The sequence below is a fragment of the Penaeus japonicus genome, unplaced genomic scaffold, assembly GCF_977035675.1.
Source record: "Penaeus japonicus unplaced genomic scaffold, GWHDUDI00000001_assembly GWHDUDI00000011, whole genome shotgun sequence".
NCBI classification, from domain to species: Eukaryota; Metazoa; Arthropoda; class Malacostraca; order Decapoda; family Penaeidae; genus Penaeus; species Penaeus japonicus.
In genome coordinates, this window is record NW_028234413.1 from 27,109,497 (window position 1) to 27,132,345 (window position 22,849).

At 42.7% G+C, this 22,849-nt stretch overlaps 1 protein-coding gene across 2 annotated transcripts in view; it reads left to right on the forward strand.

Moving 5' to 3' along the window:
- Positions 1–1,496: 1,496 nt before the first annotated feature.
- Positions 1,497–22,849, forward strand: part of LOC122253373 (uncharacterized) — a 40,526-nt gene continuing 19,173 nt past the window's right edge. Inside the window, exons 1-2 of one of the 2 annotated variants that reach the window (XM_043016410.2) lie at positions 1,497–2,067; positions 13,111–13,648. In XM_043016410.2, coding sequence (XP_042872344.1) covers positions 1,980–2,067; positions 13,111–13,648 — 626 coding nt within the window. In that variant the 5' untranslated portion in view covers positions 1,497–1,979. The remainder of the gene's footprint in view (positions 2,068–13,110; positions 13,649–22,849) is intronic. The other variant, XM_043016411.2, reaches the window with a different exon arrangement.

The following is a 22,849-nucleotide window of genomic DNA, read 5'->3' on the forward strand; positions in this document are numbered from 1 at the left end:
TTTCCTTGCATGTTATTTACCTTGCTAAATCCTCTTCCATGTTTTGTTTCTACTTTCATTCCATTATATAGAAACACTTCTTAACTACTGCATTGTCTCTTAACAAGTAGCAACTTCGAATAGTCAATGTAAGAATATATTAATCTGATTTCGCTCCATGCTTTTGAGATGGTGTTGGAAAATTTGCATACATTTCGTTACACATTTCATCCTCATCCGTCTCTGCATCATTAGTGCATATCTCATTTTTTCATCATAACTCCTATCAAATTATGTGACAGTTTAATTATACGCCAGGCCGACAGTAAGATGGTCTGCAACGGGTTCGGTCAATTATAGAAAAGATAAGACCACTAACTTTGTAATGTCGGTCTTCAAATCTTTAGTCTGAGAGCCTTTGACCTTATCGCAAAGGTCTGGTCGATTAAGTCCTCGCTAACCAGTCCCCTAAACATAAGGGTAATTGAAGTCGAATTAGTCAGAATTAAAGTGGAAGATAAAGAAACGAGATAGGAAAGCCTAGAAGTTCTATATGGAAAGGAGTGTTGTTGACCCGAGGCGTAAGTCAGAAAAAAAGCTGTATTCAATTCGTGCTAAACGCCATTCCAATCTATTTTCTAGACTTTAGGAAATAATTAGGTAGACCTGGTTTTTTGTTAGAAGGAACACGGACGAAAGACATTTGGATCTCTATCTAGTTCAGTGGAATAATACCTTGTGAAGTTAAGTGAAGATACTCACGGAAAACGCATGCAAGTGAAAATCAACAAAATCACACGTTGCGGTTAATTTAAACTCTTATAATTTTTGCTCGATTTAACTGAAGTTAGTTGGGTAACGTACTCTAATATCTTACAGGCAAAATCTTAATATCTTGTATCGATTCATCGTTAAAACATGCCGTATGATGTCTCTGCCAGATCCAGATATGCTAAATATGTTCAGATTGTATAATCCGTTTCCAAATATAATTCTACTTCAACAATTATCGTTAGTAAATAAGTATCGATACAGATAATGAATAAAAATGAGATGTGCATTTCATCCAGAATTTCGGCTACATAAGCCGAACACTCGTAGCGCAGAGGATAAGCGTCTTTAGTCTTATAATACTTGACGCTCCAGAATTACGAGAAAAACACATGATGAAAGCTTTTGTCTAATAATCATGTATTTTGTATTTACGCTTCATATTTACTCATAACATCGACCTACTTCCAAAGTTAACACAAGCTTCATACATTGCAAAGCTCCAAAGAGAAATTATGCTAGGACCATCGTCTCTAATACGCTAAGCAAACAAGGCCTCGCGCTTAAGGGAGCGACGGTACCAGACAACCGTCACTTGCGGCGTCCAAACTGCCTCTGGCTTCCCCGCACACACTCCACCGCCGCGGACCTACGCGCGAACGAACGAACGCACGCCGCCACCTCCTCCTCCCCCTTTGCCCTCCACCGTCCAGTGTACCTGCGCTCGCTCACCTGTAGCGGGAGTAGACAGTTGCGCGCCAGCCGCCATACCGTTCACACCGACTCTCTGTCCCTCGTCATCACTGGACCTCCGCGACTGCTCGCTGGAACGTTCGCCCCCACAGAGTTCTTCATAGTGGTAGTGATCACGCTGTGGCTATTGTTGCTGGAGCCTACACCAGAGTGCTCAGTGGATTATACTTTTCTTCTTGTTGTGCTTAAACAAGATTTATTTGTCGAAATGCCAATGGAGTGTAATCATATATGGATTCCGAGAATGTGGTGGAGGTGAAAAAACATCAGTGTTCTTAACAGCTCGTGTGGTGACATCGAGCTCGGTTTAACTATCGTCAAAGTTTAATTAAGGCCTTTGACCTTGAATATACTTTCCAAGCGAGGCGTTGGCTGCATGTTACATCTTGCTGGTCAAGTGTTGGTCAACGTGAAGTGACCTAATCTGACCCCTGGCAGACCTCTCACGTCGGAAAGTTGTGACCCAAGAAGGCTGAATGCGAGCCATGACGGATCTGGATACCCCCAGCGCTGTCGTCTGGCCCAAGTGGTGCTATTCCAGTAAGTCGGCTTGGTATCACTCCCGTAAGTCCACCTTTTTCTTATTCTACTAACAGGTAATCTAGAGCCGTTTCCTACTAATGCTAAGAAGTAGTTACTCTCACTAGTAGATGCAAAGTGCCATCCTGTCGTCTCAACGCGCCTGCGGTAAAACACTCTGAAAAGAGAAATGAGTGAGCGGAAAGGGAAAGAAAAATGAATGAGCAAACAAACAAAAGAAAAACGGTCGATGGGTTGATTGATAGCGAGGGCGAGCAACGTCACAGGCCGCCACTGGATTTTCCTGTTGGTCATAAAGAAGTCTCCTATGATCTCTTGACCTGCACAGAGTCGAACACTGCAACCTCTGCTCTTTATCAAATTTCAGACCCTTGCCAGTGCAAACATCGATAGCACAAACTCAAGAAAAGTGATAATACAGTGTTCGTTTTACTGCAAAATATATATCATTAGTTAGCATAGATTCAGCCACAGAATTCAATGCGAGTCGTCCAACATTGATATTCTACAGCATTTCCAAACGGGAAATAACTCTTTCCGTAGTTATTACATAGGGGCGATAGTCCAAGGCTCAAGAAATACTACATCAGCTGTAAAATGCTGTCACAACAATGGAGTATAACGAACACGAACATCACTACTGCTTGAATGGAGAGATGGCGCAGGACCTGTTTCCTAAACCATCCACAACAAATATGAAAATACAGATATTCGTATGGAGTGCATTCAGTCATCTTTAAGACGTCTGTGTTTATCTTAATGTGTGTGTGATCACAGTATTGTAAATAATATGTTGTGATATTTAGTAGACGTTCTTATTGTTGTTATTAAGAAAAATAAAATAGTATAACAAGGCAAAAAAAGAAAAGAAAAAAAAAACTTTCTCTACATATTCCTTAGGCTCTCACGAAGCGTTCCGTCTGTGAATAAGATCGTTCACTGTACAAGACTTCAACAAAAGGAAATATAACAATAAATAACCAGCGGGTAACCTGAAGGCGACACCGGCCAGAGGTCACTTTTAAGAAGATATTCCTTATTTATCAAGTCATAAATTAAAGTTACATTCATTCCGTCCGTGTCATAAATCGAAGGCTTTCATACGAGGGCGTGAAAGGCTGTCTGAAGGGAATGGCCTTTTCATCTCAAGGAATTCCTAAATTCTATGAGTAATTTTCTTTAATTCAACAATACCAGGCATTTGTGACAGACGACACTCCTTGATCTTATACAGAATTAAACGAGGAATTAATTCTATACATATAAAAGTAGGCTTCGTACAGCATTCTGAAAGTTCCAGTATTAATCAGCCAAAGAATGGTGAACTAACATGTTAAAAAGATCTCTCCGAGGATTAACCTCATAAACAAACAGCCTTCAAAAAATCTCCTTGACCATTCCGTCAGTGGAACGAGCACTAACAGCTGATCCCTTCAATGCGCGCTCTAGTAGGATCAGACCCTAAATCAGAGGCTATGGGGCTATGGGATTACTTAGAATTTATAGTGTCCACGCCCACTGTACCTTCAGCTAGGTGTAGATTAGGGACAGACTGATCACACCAATACAGTGATAGATGTGAATTGATTACCAGCTTTAGTCGCATAGACAGTACGGAACTAATGCTAATGCCACAAGGAGCGCAAAGCTCAAGAATTGCTTTATTGAGGGGCTTCATGTTCCCGTGGGTTGACGACCCGAGTCTTACAAAAAAATAATTTACTATTTGTATGTTCCTTCTCTCCTCTATTCAGTAAGTATAATTCCTTTCACGGCACCTTGTGAGTCATAGAGAAGAAGAGATTCCAAAAGAAGTTTAACAAATAGAATAATGCCGCTTTAAGTATGTCCTGGCCAGGACAAAAGGGCGATGCTAGATATCGTATATTTGGTTGGAAGCAGCAGTGAGGGTGTAGTCTGGGTCACTCTTGAATACAATGTGGGTTCAGAGAGGGCACTTGATATCAATTTTATATCGGTTTATGTTCTCATTTTGCAGTATCGTATATCTTACTTTTACATCCCTGCGTGCTACATTGTGTTGTTTATGGCCTATGTGCCTTTGATCTACTTTTTGTAAAACTAAACATGTTGCTCGAAGAACTAAGTGAAATACATTTATTCCAAGAAATAGTCTCATCATAGAAAGCACGCTGCATCAATATTCTCGAAATACTCTAATGTTTCTATCATTCCCATGAAATTTGGATTTTATAATTTCATTCATGTCGATTAATATGTTCTTAAGTTATCTATTTGCTTTGATATTGATTCTTCACTGCTACCAAGTGTGAATAAATATAGGGACAGAGTTCTCGAAAGTATATATGAAGGTACCTGTATAGAAATAACACAAAAGACAACTTTCATGCACCGTACAGTTATTGCTTTCTCTAGTATTTTATTACGTAGAAAAAAAACTTTTGTGTTATAGTTATTATACATTATCTTTTAAAATTTATATATCATTATACCAAATCATCACACTAAAACTTGTATATTCAAAACATCCATTCAGTGAAATCTTTTGGATTTGTACTTCACTGAGCGTTGAAGTCACCAGTGAATCAACCAGAACTAGATGCATATGGGGGAATTCAAAGTACGCAGTTGAACATCTAATCCCTAGTTCATGATTGGTCTTCAATCCTTATCTCCTTCTCTATTTAGTCCTTATCAAACCTTTTTCGAATGCTGGTCAGTTCTTTCACACTCAAGTGGCATTAGGACTGGTCCCCTTAGTACAGGTTCCCCTTTACTAATTTCGGCAGTATATTCTCAAGTCGTCTAATTACTTTGACTCAGTCACCCTGATTATCCCAAGTATGTTTTGCTGAATAAACAAATATACTAAACCTAAAGCTATGTGGACAGCAAAAAAAGAGAGATTTGGCGGATAAAAAATAGTAAATGCGAGATTTTGTCCCCTTATATTACGTTCATAACCATTCTCACTAGTGCGTCGTCGATCTCGTCAACAAGTGTCTCTCTGTGGGTTGTAATCAGATTTAGATGTATTTATGATGTGGACCTTACATGGGTTTTTCTGTCTCATCAATCCCTATTACAGTGCCTTTATTTCCATTTTATTTAATATAATTAAAAAAGAAACTCGGCTGTTCACTATCATCCTGCAAATTACAGGCTCTATAAATTGTTCACTTCATTTTCTGCTCTCCCACAGGTACTTAAGAATAGGCATACTCATCAACACAAAGTTCTTTTCATACCGAGTCCTTATATCAGTGGCTGTCACTTTAAATGTTCAGGGCGTCCCGTAAGGACTCTTAACACCCTTAGTCCCAGTCTAAGGTTATTAAACAAGCGAGTGTTACATCCAGCACCCGGGCGACAGCGCGCGACGAGCATTGCTAACTTTTCTGGATAAATATGATAGATCTTCAGATCAGTTATTCCGAGAGGGAGAGATGACCACTGAATTAATCTGAATTGATCGACTGCGAGTCTCACATGATCGCCTAAATATGGTTTCAGCCATCGACGTGTAGCTCCCACTCATTAATACCTGTGGCCCACATGCTACCGTCTACTATTCTGACACTGATAAACGGTTCCTCAATGTATTTCGTAGTACGAAAGTCAGATTCATTTGTGCAGGTATTAATTGATTTAGACCCCACAGACAATGCCTGCACAATTATAAATGTAATGACCTGTTTTATAATATCAAGACGTTTCTGTGTTCTTGGTTCTAAGAATGTATATGTGAATATTGTCCACATGTTATCACGGTAAACGACTTTGAAACACAACTAGAATCTATATGTTTAGATTTAGTAGGTTTTACCTAAATATTGCATTCAAACTTGCATGCTTAGGGTTATTGCAAAGTGACCTCCCACTATTAAATGATAGAAGTAACCCTAACCACTTGATACAGGTTACTGTGACACCAAGTGCCGTAGTGTGTTTTTCTTCTTTGTTTTTTCATTCATTATACACCATGATATTAGGAACACTATTGATGGAACTTAGGACTGATTCATAAAAAATAAGGACATCTGAATTAAGAGTGAATTGCAGATTCTAGACACATGTTCTTAATCTGATCATGGTCATCTTCCTGGTCATTAAGATTGTAAATGAGATATGGAGCAAGCTTTCAGATATTTTGAATTCCTTATCTAATTATTTACATTTATTTGCTTCTATTTCACTCATGAATTATTTTGAGAATGGCGACCTTATATACGTAATTCATTGATCCACATTGCTTGCCTGTTAATCTTTGAAAGGCACCCCCCAAAGAAGGAAAATGCTCTTTATCCTCATGTATGTAAAGGTGGAATTCAACTCCTTTTTATTTACCATAACCGTATAAACTCTCTCTGTCAATTCAGTCTTCGGAGGCCAACCTGTTCGCCAGGTTATGTTGTTTGAATAGGGAATTAGATCCTTTGAGGACCAGGTCGTTGACAAGCGACTCCTGTTGTCTATAGAGTCCATCCAAGCATCTATAGAGGTCGTCAAAAGGTCGGTCCTTTGCATTTCTCATGGCTTTGAATCTCTAAAAGGTACTCAATATCCTTGTTTAATGAAAGGTTTTTATATGTGCGTTTCGGTTTAAGGCACCCCGAACGGTGGGATATGATTTCTGAGGTAATAGAGCTGGCCATATGAAAAGCATAAGCGAAAAATATCACAGCTGCGGGATTACAGATTCAGCCACCATGACACTTACGCCTTAATTTGGCTCACAGTTTCAGATTCTTCTCTTGATACGACACGCGGGTAAACGATACGCATAAGAAGTACCATCATCTCCAGAGGAATTCTTGGTGTGCACTCAGTAGCCAGGCCACGCTCAAGGGTCTATTTTTGCGGAGATGGTTCGTTGCTGGAAAGTTCGCTTGGAGTTTTGATGGGGACGTTGTTGTCTCAATTACTCAAACTGTGCAAATAAAATCGGAGCCATATATGCAGAGCCTCGGACATGCTTTACAGAGCGTCTCTCTTTGAACATCTGATGCCTATTACAATGAACCAAATGTTTATCAAAATGTCTGTTAGCTTTGTAGGCATCGCAGACTAATGGCAATTTGAATGAATTATTGAAACTGAATAAGCTCCAACTTGACACGGCAAACAGTACACTGTGATTAAGAAAACGATCTTAAACCCCGCAAACACTTGATTTTACTGTGGCAAACTGTTGCATGCCTTAAACTGCCTCGTTGTGCCCTCATGCATATGTCTGGATACCCACACCCGCGTCCGATTCTAATCTTGCAGCTCCGTGAAACACTTTAAAGAACATAAATGGATATCTCAACATTTAAATGAGCCCTGAGCAAACATCATCGCGCACCGAGAAAAATTCGATGTTAGTTTCCCGTGCCAGAGCGAGGCTCTTAGGATTTACTGGTTAATTTCATCTTGGCAAAGACAATAGGGAGCCTACGGTTGTTTGCACATAATCTCGCCAGGGGTCACTCTGGTCACCAAATCCTTTTTTTCCTTGTTAATTTTTATGCTTCCTTACGAATACATTAAATATATGTTGACGTTTATTAGTCGTTTGTTGGTTGACAGACGAAATAAGTTTATTCTCTAAAGTAGACTTGAGTAATAAACAGATTCAAAATATATGGTTTTAACACACCAAAGGTCAACGTTATTTAACTTGTACGTGACTCTGAACACACTCACCACAGTCATGGCGTTGTTCACACTGACCATTACCCACAATTAAAGTAAATTACAGGCCGCCTTTACGATTTCATGTATCTCTTAAGTTTCTGGAAACTCTCTACCTATTCCATGACTAGCTCGAATTATATCAACGCTTTACTACTTAGGAGCAACTGATTGCACCCAGAATGGCTATAATTAAAATGTGTGAAAGAAAACTGAGCCTTAATAACATTTACTTGATCATTATCTTTTTTGATAGCCAGAGGGAAATCGTCCCAAAATCCTTTGACTGAAAGGGGAAATTCGCATGTACGTAGTGGTGACTTAAATCCAGAAATGGTCAAAACAGAGTATGTATTTAGCACAGGTTCTCGCGTTAACACCTACACACTTAAATTTCAGGGTGTAGCATGTAAGTGCTGAATCGTACGAAAACTGGCAATAATATCCTTTCCTTGGCATGCCCTAGACTTGCCATTACGATGTTCCTTTTTTTTCCATGTTACTTTATAAAACTGATGTCATTAGCGAAAGAAACAACAAAATCCTTAGAATATAAGTAGGTTGATAATAAACAGACAGGATTTAACATTCCTCATTCTCTTTAGCATTGGAGTTGTTAAACGCCTTGGACACTTACACGTGTGTACATGGAAGCATACGTACTTACATACATAAAAGGGCTTCACGTTCTTGTACACTCAAAATTTTGCAACGTGAAATAAGAGAGACGTAGGGCTAGACACACACGGGAACCCACATACACGCCCGAAAAAGAGAACCCACATTTACATATTTACCACAAGCATGCATACACTCCAGGGGCAAGTACACAAGCCTGTTCAAACATTACTCTCAGTCCATGACATACAAACACACATGCATCAGACCCACTATGCATTTTTAAACACACACACACACACACACACACACACACACACACACACACACACACACACACACACACACACACACACACACACACACACACAAGCATACATCCCGGCCCAACACGTAAATCCTTGACGTCTTCTCACCAGCCCCAGCAGGAGCAAGGCGTGGCGCCGTGACCTCCCCTAGGGCTCGACCTGAGGTATATAGAGCAGGTCCCATTCTTACTACAGGACGACCGCCGTGGTTCTACTGCTCTTTACATGGTTATCTGAACATTTTGATGATAATGTATTGCTGATTATCTTTATTATCATTTCTCATTTCTGGTATAATGTAATTGGCCCGATTTTTCTGAATTGCCTTTCTTTTTATCCTTTTTTCTCTTCTAATATTACTAGTACTTCTACTACTTTTACTTCTACCACTACCAATACTATCCTCATCCTCATCTAAAGTTCAAACAATTTGTTTAAAATTGTCATCATTACCGTACTTTATTTCATCGTTGCTTTTAATGACGATTATGATACAATTAATCGTAAAAAAATCTGATTATGATAAGAACCAAGCAGTATGTGATGATAACAATAAGAAATGAAATCTCCAGCTGAGGCAGTATTTCTAAGACAGCCTGAGCGAGGAGAGAGCAAGTGACAGGCGGTGCGTGAACATGTAGTGTGCAGGAGGGGGCGCCATACACGCCACGACCAGCTCACATTCCAAAACAAAAGGCGAGCGAAATCGTGGTGCGAGGAAAATTGAATCACCTCTTGTTCTCTCATGCCTTCGTATCTCATCCGACGCAAAGGCTTTGGCCGCGGGAGGAACTTTCGGAGAGTTGTGCTGCGATTTTAGCACCGGGCGTTTTTATATATAATTACACTAGAGCCGATCGGCAGATAGGGAGAAAAAATAGGTTGATAATTATTGCTTGCTGATATAATCTATCATGGTTTATCTGATAACGTCTTGCGCAGATAAAAGCTCTCGGTGGCTGGTCGCCGAGTTACGGTAACGCGGTTAACGCCGATAATTGAAAGGCTGTGATGGAGAGAGAGCGCGGAGCCTCACGGAACGCACAGTTAAAAAGTCAGTGGACGATGGTCACTCCGCGGCTTTGGGGAAGGTAGCAAGTATATTTCAGATATAGCTACGATTTTCTTCGTGCTAGATGTTTTCTTTCAACATTTTTTTTTCGTACAGCTACATTCACCACTTTATAATCCCCAAGCAACGAGCGCACGCCGCGGGGACACGCGTCGAAAGAATTTCACCGAGCCAACATTGCCTCGACGGGTGAACCGAGCCTAATTGTTTTATTATAGCACCTACAGCCTACAGGGATTCTGTGCGGTGGATGTAATGGTTACTGTAATTTGGTCGTTACTTTTAGTTGGTTGTGATAACAGTCCTGTCTAATTTTCTGCTAACTCTCAACGATAACCACCAACTGTCGTGGAAAGTGGAACGCGGGTGCTACTGTCGCCTGATGTTACAGGCTAACTGGTAGCACCTGCGAGAGAAAGAGAGGAAAGATGTCGTGAACACACACTCCAATGAGAGAAACAGTATGAAAAGACAGTTAGATAGGGTACTTGCGATGCTTTCACTTAGGCTTTTCGAACTATATTTTCAGTCCTTATATTCTTAAACGGTGTAAGGATAATGTAGTGAATTCCCCATGAATATTATCAGGTAATTCGTCCCATCTTTCTTTTTACTGCGAGTTGTAAGATTACAAAGCGACAAGCGCAAACACAAGTATATGGCTTGTAGCGTAATAGTGCAGGGAGACGTGTTAGCGGAGGCCTGAGAGCGCAGACGCGTGTGCCGGGGTCCTGCCACACGTCGCCTGCGAGCTTGTGGTGACCCCATGCCCCTTGCGGTAGCCGGGGGCAAAACCATGGTAGGGGAAGCGAGAGGAGGGAGGGGGATGGCCGGCGTGCCCCTGTGCCCACCCGGCGGTCGCTGCGAGGGACGCCGCGGGCATCGTCTGTGGCATCTGTAGCGGGACCAGAGTCGTGAGCCGCGGGCCAGAGGTCACAGCATCCCGCAGGCCACTCCACACCGGCGGCCACATGACCCCATCGCGACACGCTACAATAACAACCTGCGGCGGCGCTCATCAAGCAGAGAAGACGCACTCATGCAAATGTATTAAAATACGCTAGAAGCATTTATCGCTGGCCAAGGCTTTGACGTGATTGGCATACGAAGTTACCGTAAACTGTCTAAGAGCCAGGCATTTTTTTCCGCAAATAGATATATGTATGTATGTATGTATGTATGTATGTAAGTATGTACGTATGTACGTATGTATGTATGTATGTATGTATATATATATATATATATATATATATATATATATATATGTATATGTGTGTATATATATGTATATATGTATATATAGATATATATATGTATATATACATATATACACGCATATGTAAACATGCACACACACACACACACACACACACACACACACACACACACACACACACACACACACACACACTCACACTCACACTCACACTCACACTCACACTCACACTCACACACACACACATATAGATACACACATATCGAGGTAAATTATTTCATAAACAGAAACGTTAAATTAGTCCCTGTGGATCGAATGAAAACTGCATATTCTGCAAATGAGCTACACCATCCCTGCAAAAGACTGCGTAGTGAGGAACAAAACATTTATGCAATTAGAGACCCCATACCCCTCACCCCGCATAACGACCCCCAGCCCTTCGTCGGGTTAGAGGGCGGCAGTGACCTGGCCCACCCACGCCCACAGGTGCCGCCTGCAGCAACCACGCCCACGTGCATTCCGATACAGCTCGATAACAACTATAATTCTGACGGTATAATTAGGCTTACAGGATCAAGGGTGAAGTTCGTTTGCGAATTTCGCTTCGCCAACGTATCAGACACGTTGAATTCAACTTTATTTGCATTATTTATATAAACATGTGTGTTTGATAATAGTGGGATGACAACAGCTAATATATATCTTGAAGGAATAATCGGTTCCTCGTGCAGTGGAACCATTCACTTCGGCCGAAGGAAGGGAGTGTGCAGAGCTCCGCTTTCCGCGGCGTCAGGACTCGAAGTGAACATTCAACGTTTTGAGCTCAAGCTTCATCACTGCCAGAACGCTGCCAGGTGTATGATATATATACCTTGGCATTCGTGTTTCACTTTTCATGTTATTTGATGACTTATTTGTTTGTTTTCTATATAATTATGTGCATGGTGGAAAGAGTCACATTAAAATATTTCAGATATCTGATAGAAATAAGATATATACATTTTGTTGAAAGTACATTGCAAGAATACGTGCTTAGCCAATGAACAACGAGATGCTTTCCTTCAGAGGCGGCTCTGAATGGCGATTGGTCTCTGCTTTCTGACGTCAAAGAGTTTCCAACTTTTATGATATAACCTTTCAAATTTACTTCGCATCTTGTAATTTTCATTATCATCAAGTATAATTTCAGCTATACCCCATTTCTTTATGTCAATTGCATATGATATATATAAAAATAGTTTTTTTGCGCTAAAGTTGGGCCTGGGGTGACAGAGGCAGGCAGTCATGGCACAAAAAGTGGTCAGGGCGGTGGCGGGTCAGCGGGCGAGGATGGGGTCAAGGGTACATGGGGCTGTGGGGGCCAGGGGGCGGGGGCGGAGACCCCTCAGGCAGGTCGAGGCGGAGATTAGGGCTGTCTGATGCCACCCAAGATGTAGTACGTCATCAAGATCACATGGGGAGGAACGGGCGTGTGAGTTGTGATGGTAGTTGCTACTGAACAATTTAATACCCTCCCCCAGCTCCGGCAGGCAGCCTCCCCCTCGAGGCAGCGCACGCCGCCCCTTTGCACCAAATTGCACCTTTGAACCCCCAGCTCGGCAGCCTCGTCCCCTGAGCCTGCACGAGATCCCCACCATGAGGCCCAGGGCGGGTTATGCCCCGCACCCGTCCCGGCTAATGTCTGTCCCCGCGGCGAGGACATGTCAGTACATGGCAGAGGTCAGGCCACCAGCTGCACCCCGCTCCCTTCACCCGCTCGCGCTTTTTATCTGGTTTCTTTATTATATTCTCGACTCATCCGGGCGTGAGGTGAAGGGCATGAAACAGCGAGAAGAGAGGCTGCGACGCGCTGTGCTTCCTTTGATGCAGACGCGTGCCGGAAGCCTCTTATAACACGACGGACGTGTTGCCCTTTGTCTTTACGACGAAGCTGTGTCGTTCTCATTTAAGCTACAGTTAACTAATCTCCATATTTTTATACACAGACACGTAGACGTAATGACACGTGCGTGTGTGTGTGTGTGTGTGTGTGTGTGTGTGTGTGTGTGTGTGTGTGTGTGTGTGTGTGTGTGTGTGTGTGTGTGTGTGTGTGTGAGGGAGAGAGAGAGCATACCTACGGAACATGTATAGGCAAGCGTGTATGTTTCCTGTTCATTGTGATCTATGAAAAATAACCTCCTGTGTTCTCTTTGCAGGTAACCAAGTGGAGAGCGAGGGCGTCCAGGACCTGGCGCTCAACAACAACAACACGCCGCTCCACAAAGACAAAGAACAAGCTGCCATCGCTGCTGCTAACGCCGCGGCTGCCGCAGCTTACGGCGTCAAGGGCCGCAAGAAGGTCCGGCGTGAGGTGCCCAACGGCATCCGCGCTGATGATAAGATGCCCTCAGAGTCTACCAACGACGTTAAATCTGAGAGGTTGTCGCCTGATCCTGGAAGTGACGCTCCTACAACTGCTCACGCTACACCCAGTCCTTCAGTGTCCCCCAAGTCTCCCGCATCCCACCGCACCCGCACTCCGTCCTTCCCCGGCACACCCCCCAACCCCGCCTTCACGCCGCCCTCCGCCATACCCACCGCTTACGACCGATTCAGTCCGGCAGCGCTCGGGGGCGTAGGTGCCCTTCCCGGTGGCCCCGGCGCCATCAAACCCATGGAGTCTCTCATGAACAGAAACTGCTCTGACCTCATCAGATCTTTAGCAGCAAAGTACAACAACAGCAACCCCAACGAGTAAGTACCTTTTCTATATTTTGTTCAGCTTGTTGTCATGCATTTCACACAACACGAACACCTCCCTGTCCTTTATTCATTTCCACTACCTACACGAGGCGGTGTTCAAGATACACAGCCCGCTTTTTCATACTTCAAACCACGAGAACAAAATTCATTCATTCACTGCAAAAGCCGGACGCGTGAGGCTTCATGTGCTCGATCATCTTTGCCACTCCCATACCTCTTCGGCTTTCTTTCGGCCGCGGAATGGCCTGTCTTCCCGCATGTTTTCGCTGCTGTCCACCACAAGCAGAGAGAAAGCTGTCTGATGGAGTCCTGATAGTCACGTCGTAATTATAGGCTGTTGAGTCCCGTCCTCGTCACTCTCATCGTACACCATTATTCCTGCTTATTCCCTCCACCCGTTGCTTTCGTCCAGCCATGACCTCTGACCCCCAAATTCCTGCTGCTCGCTACTGCTTCTCCTCCTTACATCATTGGGATTTTGTAAAAGATTTGCGTGGCTTTTTATTGCGGTCGGGACTATATTTCTGTATCGACGCAATACTAAAACGCATAGAATGCAACAGAAAGTAGAGAGTCCTAAGTTTAGCCATTTTTTGCAGTGTATTCGGGATCCTTGTTTTATAGTGCTCTTTGTAGCTGACATGTTGCCAGATTTCCTCAACCTTACTGGTTTCTGATCTCCTGCTGTTCTCTTGTTTGGAGCACGTTAGCCATTTGGTCCCGCGCTCCGTGGCCGCAAGCATCCCATGGAGTCAGGGGTCAGCCATGTGGTTTTACTGATAACATCTATCTATTGTGTGACCAGTCCCGGCCTGGCAAAGCCTCGAGGCTATGGACTCTTGTCCATATCTATACCTCTGTCTATACTGACCTTCAAATTCACTGAGAAAATCACAAAGTGAATGATATTGCTGATTTTTTTTCTCTATGAGCAGATACACAAGTCAAAAGACAAAGTCAAAAGTTATCTATAGATAATTCTTGGTCTAGAGTACATTTAGAAAATGCATACATCTGGCACCGCACAATTCAGACTCCGAGAGAGTACGTACTGTTCAGTGTGCAACACCATTTTGTCATTCAGTTCCAGAACAGTTTCATCAAGACCCTTTAAGATAGAATGTCTTGGACTATAGATAACTCTACGAACAGTAAATCTGATGCTGAATAAGATTTCTATTTTACGAAAGTTGTGGTTGTGTCGCCTGTTCAGCAGAGCAGAAGCATGAGGCGTTCGAGATTCTTCAGATAGGTCATGTTGGGCATTTATCTTACCTATTCTTGTGCCAGAGTTATTATCAATGCGGCCCAGTCCAGAAAAAAAATCATATTTGCGAACTAAGTAAGTTTTTGTGTGTGTGTGTGTGTGTTTGTCTCCTCGTGTTGCTAGGCTTAGCGAGCGAGTGATTTGTTTTACCTAGCATTTTCGACTCACTTAGATATGGTGATTTTCAGATCACACACAAACACATACACACACACACACACACACACACACACACACACACACACACACACACACACACACACACACACACACACACACACACACACACAATCACACACACAAACACGCAAAGACACAAAATCTATGTTTTTCCCCAAACCAAGCTCCCATAGTTCCTCCCTTTCTCTCCTGCTCTCCCCAGTGCCATCCATCTCCTTTCCCGTCAGGAGCCTTCGCCACACGTTCCGCCGCTTCATGGTGAGCGTCTGATGGCCCTTTGATAATGTTACATCTCTGGGAAATCTCACAGTTCCTATGTGACATTTTTTTCAAGACGATTTTTTTTTTCATTTAGGTCTTGAGAAGTTCGGATGTCAAGATAAAGAGAGGATCTTTCCAGCGCCTTGCCTGATTCCTTTGTTTATGTTTCATGCGATATCTGAGCGGATATTCAGAAATGCCCTGCGTTTTAGCGTTGCAGGGAATAGAAAGTTGTTTTCTTTTTAGTACCTCCTCTTGTGAGCATTATTCTTTATGATTCACGAGTTCAGAAAATATCGACGCAGACTACTATTTTAGTCCATTTATAATTACGAAAGAAACCCATAATTTTCTAGACTTGTTTCCTATGGGGTATTATAAAACGTTACATAAACATTGCAATTTTATCAAGCTAACGACTCATGAACTTTCGCTTCACCACCTCAGAAGAAATAGGAAGTCTTTGCACGGTGCTTAGTTTGCAACACTGCGGGACTCGGACGGGAGAGGACCGTGGAGAATTTGGACTCCTCTTCCTTGACCCTTTCAACTCCGGCTCGTTTTGCAAATTGCAGTTTATCAAATTTAACAAGTTCAATATATAACATACATTACGTATAGTAGTATGTTAAAGATAACAAACAATTAATCAGATAAAAACTACGACAAGGATGAATCATATATCATTAATAATCTCTATACAAATGTCGTTCTTTTTCAACACTAGATATTCACATATTCAAAATACGACGTCTTTTCATGGCCAGAAAGAGTTGATAAAGCTGACGACATGCCCTTACCGAGTCCATCCATTTCTACGTTTCACTTACGAATATCGCACACAATCGTGATAGTTATCGCGGTCAATTTGGATGGTACTTGGGCCTATATTAGTCGTAGCGTCGGGGACACCATGTATCGCAGCTCCTGCCATCTTATGATTATATCTCCTGCACCGAGCCCATGTACAGTCTTAACAGGGCGTGCGACTACTTGCGTCCGTCGGAGCAGTGGACACCTTGGCCGTCCGATCCGGAGCGCGATAACCGCAGCACGGGGGCGGGTGGTAGCGGCCGCGAGCAACATGGCCACCGCCCAACTGCTCCACCCGCCGCTCAGGGACACGAGGTCGAGATACAGTCGTGATATTCTGCTGCATCTTACGGATCTCTCCCTAGACCCGTAATGCAAATGACGTCCCGAGGGCCAGACTTGCTGTCAGTTATAAAAAAATGCGTCAGCAACGTAAAGTGTTTATCAAGCACTCAGAGGAGCAGGGGCGGTTCCAAGCCACTAACGGGTTAAAACCAACAGTAATGTAGTTGTCAAGGTACCATGCCATGCAGCTCTTCAACAGCTTGACCTCACCTTCGCAAAAAGCAGTCAGTTTCCCCAAAATTCTTCAGATGCGCCGAGTTGTAAAAGGCTTGAGGTTGAGTTTCGTGAGCGGCTCCCCGTTTTTGCGACGATCATTTTAAAAAGAGTTCCGCGGAACGACGTCCGAGCCAAGAGAAACGACAGTGCTGCCAGCCAAACCGGAATGACCATGGCCTGCAAGCATACCGTGTACCAATGGTCTCACATTACACAAAAGTCATAGGGACTTCCGAGGTATTCGTCTTTTCCCCAACCTTTTCGTAAAGCCATTAGCCATTAACCCACATCCTTATCCCCGTAAAAGCATAAAACTGCAGCGAAGGTCATTAAAATGGAGAGATAAGATTCAGGGTTGACACTACCAAGAACCTGAAGACTTTGGTGGTGTGGCTGTCGGAAAATCAGATTATCTTAGGACTCCTCAGCAGGACGCCCTGACCCCGGGAGTCACCTTACCCGCGTCCCACAGGCCCGAACTCCACCCAAGACACAGACACAACCCCTAACTCTTACCCTCATTTCTTTAGTCTACTCTCGGCTAATGCATTCAAGGTTCTCTCTCTCTCTCTCTCTCTCTCTCTCTCTCTCTCTCTCTCTCTCTCTCTCTCTCTCTCTCTCTCTCTCTCTCTCTCTCTCTCTCTCCTTCTTCTCCTTTTCCTTCTCCCTCTCCCTCTCTTTTTTTTCTCCCTTTCCCCTCTCTCTCTGTCTCTCCTTTTCCTTTTCCCTCTCTCTCTCTTTCTTGTAACAAGATCTTTTGTTAATACTGAAATGGGTGATAAGCTGAAAAAAGAGAAAAATAGAAAGAGAAGGCACAGGCGAATGAGCAGCTAACCCTGTAAAAATGGCTGTTATCTCGAGCCATCAGGCCCATGCAACACGATCTGCAACAGTCACAGAGTAAACAGTCGTAAACTCTGAAAACGACTTCATCCAATGGTCGCAAACGATCCTAGAAAACTGCCTGTCATGAAAATGCAGTCAAATTAAACTCAGATTATCGCAAAAATGGTGGAGAAAGTGCCCAGAATACGACCAAGTCCATAACAATGACTCTTCTAGTGTTATACATATTGTTATGCTCATTCATCACCATTACAGTTGGCGAGGGTAGATAAAAAAAACAAGCAACACAAAAAGAAAGTAAATTTGTACCGAGATAATGATGTAGATTTGTCTTAGAAATGGAGGTGAATGGGCAGGTTCTCCATGTCGTGGCTACCTCCGTGAAAAAGATTCTCCTACATTTCTTTTTCTCAGCTGCACTATTTTGTTGCCTTGCAATAAAATAGTGCAGAGGCCTTTCTTTGCAAATTTGACATCCGTTATTCTTGTAGTTTTATGAGAATCAGACTCTTAAGTATTTACAGATCCAATGGCTTTGTTGTAAAAAGGCATTCATATAAAAAAATGAATTCAGTAAAAAATATCATTAGCATTTTCCCTTTTATACAGCAAATGAAAATGATCACAAACCATTAGATTAGCATTGATATTCTGAAATTTAATTGGGGTCCAAGTATGCTCATTGGCGATAGAAGAATATTGCCAAACGCACCCCAGAAACGGTACGAAGCTAGTCGTTGATGTTACGATATTTCATACCCGTCCAACCTGCCTCATAAGCCATGACGGGATTTTGCTGTATCAAGTTCCATGTAGCCCTTCTAAGATAACACTGGGCGTGGCGCCTTTACTGTAGTAAGGTGGCGGAACTGTCCTCAAACCTCATTTAACAACCTTTAGTTTCCTTGACATGCGGACTCTAATTACTGAAATAATTATCTGAGCAAAAATTGATTATCTCCCGGACTTTTAATTAGACCCATTACCTTCCAAGCGGAAAGAAATGATTATCTAGCGAGCATTCGATTTTTTCATCTTTCTTTCCAACGACTCGGGGCAAAGACGTAAACAGCCCTGATTATGTAGTTAGAAAAAATAAAGAACAAATCAATGGGAGTGGTGTACAGTTGGCATTTTGAAACCTGCTTTGTGGTCGATCATTAGAGAGAGAGAGAGAGAGAGAGAGAGAGAGAGAGAGAGAGAGAGAGAGAGAGAGAGAGAGAGAGAGAGAGAGAGAGAGAGAGAGAGAGAGAGAGAGAGAGATTAAGACAGCGGCCTGTTGCAACTGCACATCCAGGGTCAAAAAAGATTTCTCCGCGATTATCTATACAGCAAGACTCAGGTTGAACGTGACCGAGGGATATATTTTGAAATCACTTAGTGACTTGATAAGGACTTGGACTGTTATGCAGTTTCTTGCCACTCTCATGTCACTCCGCTTACGGACAGGCAGGGGCAACTCTTGAAACTCTGTATGCTAATTAAGAAAGTTTTTGCCGACGATTATCTGATTCTCATAAAGTGGCAGAGGTGGGCGGTGGGCTGAGACCCGGCCCGACTCTACTGCCGCCTCTACATCAGGTTTTTCAATTAATCGATATGCAAACGTAAAAGGACTTCGGCAGGTGAAGTTCGCATCTAATTAGGAGGCTCGAATTTACCTTTGACACGATAAGCCATTCTAAACTTTATGTTGACCTCTATTAGATATCATTTTTCTCTCTGTTATTAATAATGAAACACCACGCATTTGGCACACACACACACACACACACACACACACACACACACACACACACACACACACACACACACACACACACACACACACACACACACACACACACACACACATATATATATATATATATATATATTTATACATATACATAAATATATAATCAAAGTTGAAGGAAAGGATACTGGAAGAATTAAAAGATGGGTCATTCAAGCTGTTTTTGCTTTGGATGATTAGAGTCGCAGTGAAGGCTCATGACCTAACCATAAGCTAAACCTAAATGTTCAATACACATCTCTCCGTTGTTGCATAACGTGTTGACATTATGAAACATAATAAAAAGTTTACGACATCTTTAGCGTGAGTCTTTTAAGAGAGTCTTCTCAACCCATCCTTTGTTTTTTTGTCTTGTAAATAAGGGTGATACATTATTCAGCTGTGCCCACAATAGCTAGTCGGAGCTGTCAATCTGTTTACATCTGGTGGCCAAACTGTCAATAACAATAGATGAGAACAATGGTAGGATCCACGTGATTAGTTCTCAGATTGGGAACGGTTTCGTCGATATATTTTTTCCTACGAAACCGAATTTTCATTGTGAATCTGTGAGAAGCCACATTCCTCTTCCAAATATAGAAATTAACTAGTAAATATCTAGATGACCTGTAATGGCAATTTTATACTTATTTAGATGACCTGCAATGGCAACTTTAGACCGACAAAAATCCGCCGTTTCTCTTAGTTTCCCTCCACTTTGTCTTACCATCATCGGATTGTTTACCTTTGGAACGACTGGATCGCCTCTTCCATCCTGTGCGCCGCGCAATCACCTTCGCCCACCCTCTCATTATCTCTCCTCTCTCTGCCCGATCTCCTGTCTACCTACACCATCCATATCCTTCGCCCCATCACAAGTGAGGCACGGGGCAGAGGTCGTGGAAGCGAAGAAATGAGGAATATACATAAGGTATAATTATCAATCTTAGGCTCCTCAACTGGCAGGCTTCGGGGAAGTGAGGTTTTGGTGGTGGAGAAAGGAGGGGCAGCTTCAAGCAGGTAGTAGACCTGGTAATGGGCTATTTGGTTGGAGGACGATTCCCGCCCCTCGAGCATCATGTAGGTCTTTGGGCAAGGCATCTTCGAAACATGAAACCGTGGTTGAAACAAGAGTATTCATATTCGAATTAGTACGGATCTTGCGTCCGTCGAGGTAAACCTGGAGAGAAAAATACGTAGCCATAGCGATACTCTACCTCACTTGCACTCGTGGCTATCATATGGAGAGACGTCATCAGAGATGAGGAAGAAATATATACTCACGTGATCAGACGAAATGTAGATAAGTGTCGTTCATTAACGAAATGTTGCATTCATGACAAAAATATGGTAAGCTATCAACTCCCGCGTAAGTATCCCCGATAATTCGAGTAGCGGCCACCAGAGGGCTCCGCGCTCGGCCTGATATGGCGGAGGAGAAGGTCGCGCCGGAGCCAATAGATGTGGTTACTAGATCCTTATCACAGGCAGGACGACTGATCGTTAGATGAGGTGGATAAAGGGTGTTACAGTGGCCATAGGGTCTCGTTATAGCATGTCGGCGGTGAGCTGATGAAAGAGCTAATGGTGATGGTGCTTACGCGAGACTGCCATATAGCGAGTTTTGTCTCTCCCCTTGCAGATTGAGAAATAATAAGAATTAAATAAATTAGTAATAATCCATCCTCTTTGCCGGTCGGTAATTATACCTCAACTTTGTAGAACTACAGTTACTTTGCAAAAGTAACTGTCTTTAGATAATTGCAATATATAAGAAAGTAAAATTTTGGAATTGAGATTCAGATATGCGGCTTTTGCATTCTTTACTTTCTCCTTCTGGCAGAGAATGAATCCGGATATTAAAGCAGTCTAGGACGAAAGCTCTTCCAAGAGTGCAAATACTTCATCTCTACAGACATAAACACAGTCACAAATAAAGAAGGAAAACAAGCACACGGCACCGAGTGCAGAATCCCATAAATACTACTAATACAAACCATCCAATTTCACGAAGTTTGAATATTAATGATGATCAAATATGGCAGTGGTCTTGGCATTTTTAGGGAGACCGGCATGCTGAAGCGCTCTCCCCCTCCCCCCCTCCGGCATGGGAATATCATACGGTATGCCTGATTCGGGACTCTAATGTGCGATAAAAGTGGCACGCAATGCGGACTATGCTGCCAGTCGTGTCGCCGAGGTAGCTGCCAGTATCCCTTTACCTGGCTTGGCTGCCGTTTTGTTTGTGGCTACCGGCGCTGCACACACTGCGCTGTTTGCAGATACCGCTGCCTCTTTTGCAGCGCTGTGCGGAGCTGATAATACTTTGGTTTTGTTGTGTTTATACGTGTCGCCTTCCTTCGTGATATGGATTTAGTGTTTGTTTTATTGCTATCATTTTATGAGACTAGTGTTGTCAGAAATGATAAAATGCAATAATAATGTTGATAATGATAGTGGTAGTGATACAATACTGATCACATAACTTTGTTAACTGGCATTGTTCAAATTTTAACTGATCTTGCTTGTTTTTGCTACAACTCGACTACAACTACTTATTATCAATCCTGCTTGAGTAATCATTTTATATTATAGTATGCGCTCGTCGCGAAGATATACCGCCACCTTCAAAGGACTTGCATCTAAGTACTAACCATCCTACAATCCTTTTGTCTCAATAATAGGGTCTCACCCGGAAGCACCTTTGTCGATTCCTCCAAGACGTTTTTATATCTCCTACATCAATATAAATTATTATTTCACCTTCGAGAGACGGCTAAAACGGGTAATAAAGGCGAGCTCTTTAAACATTTTTAGGTGGCCGGACCCGACTAGTATTCATAAGAGGAAAAAACAAGAATTTCTAGGTGTTTAGCAGACTACCTGAGAGTTTACTTTTGTTGAGCTTGCGGACCCTGGGGAGCCTTGCTCCTATTAGGTCAGAGGCGGCTTCATGGCATCGTATTACTGTTGTTGCTTTTTTGTACTTAACGTAATCTTGGTTGTATTTACCGAGTTTTAGGATTTATGATGACAGTATGTAGAAGCTTTCCATAGGATATATGAAAACTTACACGAACGCGCGCGCGGGTGCACACACACACACACACACACACACACACACACACACACACACACACACACACACACACACACACACACACACACACATACACATACACACACACACACAAATGCATACACAAACCAAGCAGGTCTGGTTGTTTCTATAAGCAGATAATGGGTCTTCATAAATCAAAGAATGCACTTTAGTCTTCAGAACTCCATTATGAATCTTTGATATAATTGCTGTCCCGGTAAACCGGATGTTAAAAAGTTGGTGTCGTCCCTTGCTTGTTAGATATGAGCCTTGGTAACTTTGTCATAAAACTATCTAAGCGTGAAATACAATGCTATACATCCACTGGCCTCGCGATCGTCAGCTGTTGTGTATGCTGGCCCAGACTTTTTAACAGCTGCTTGTTTTCAG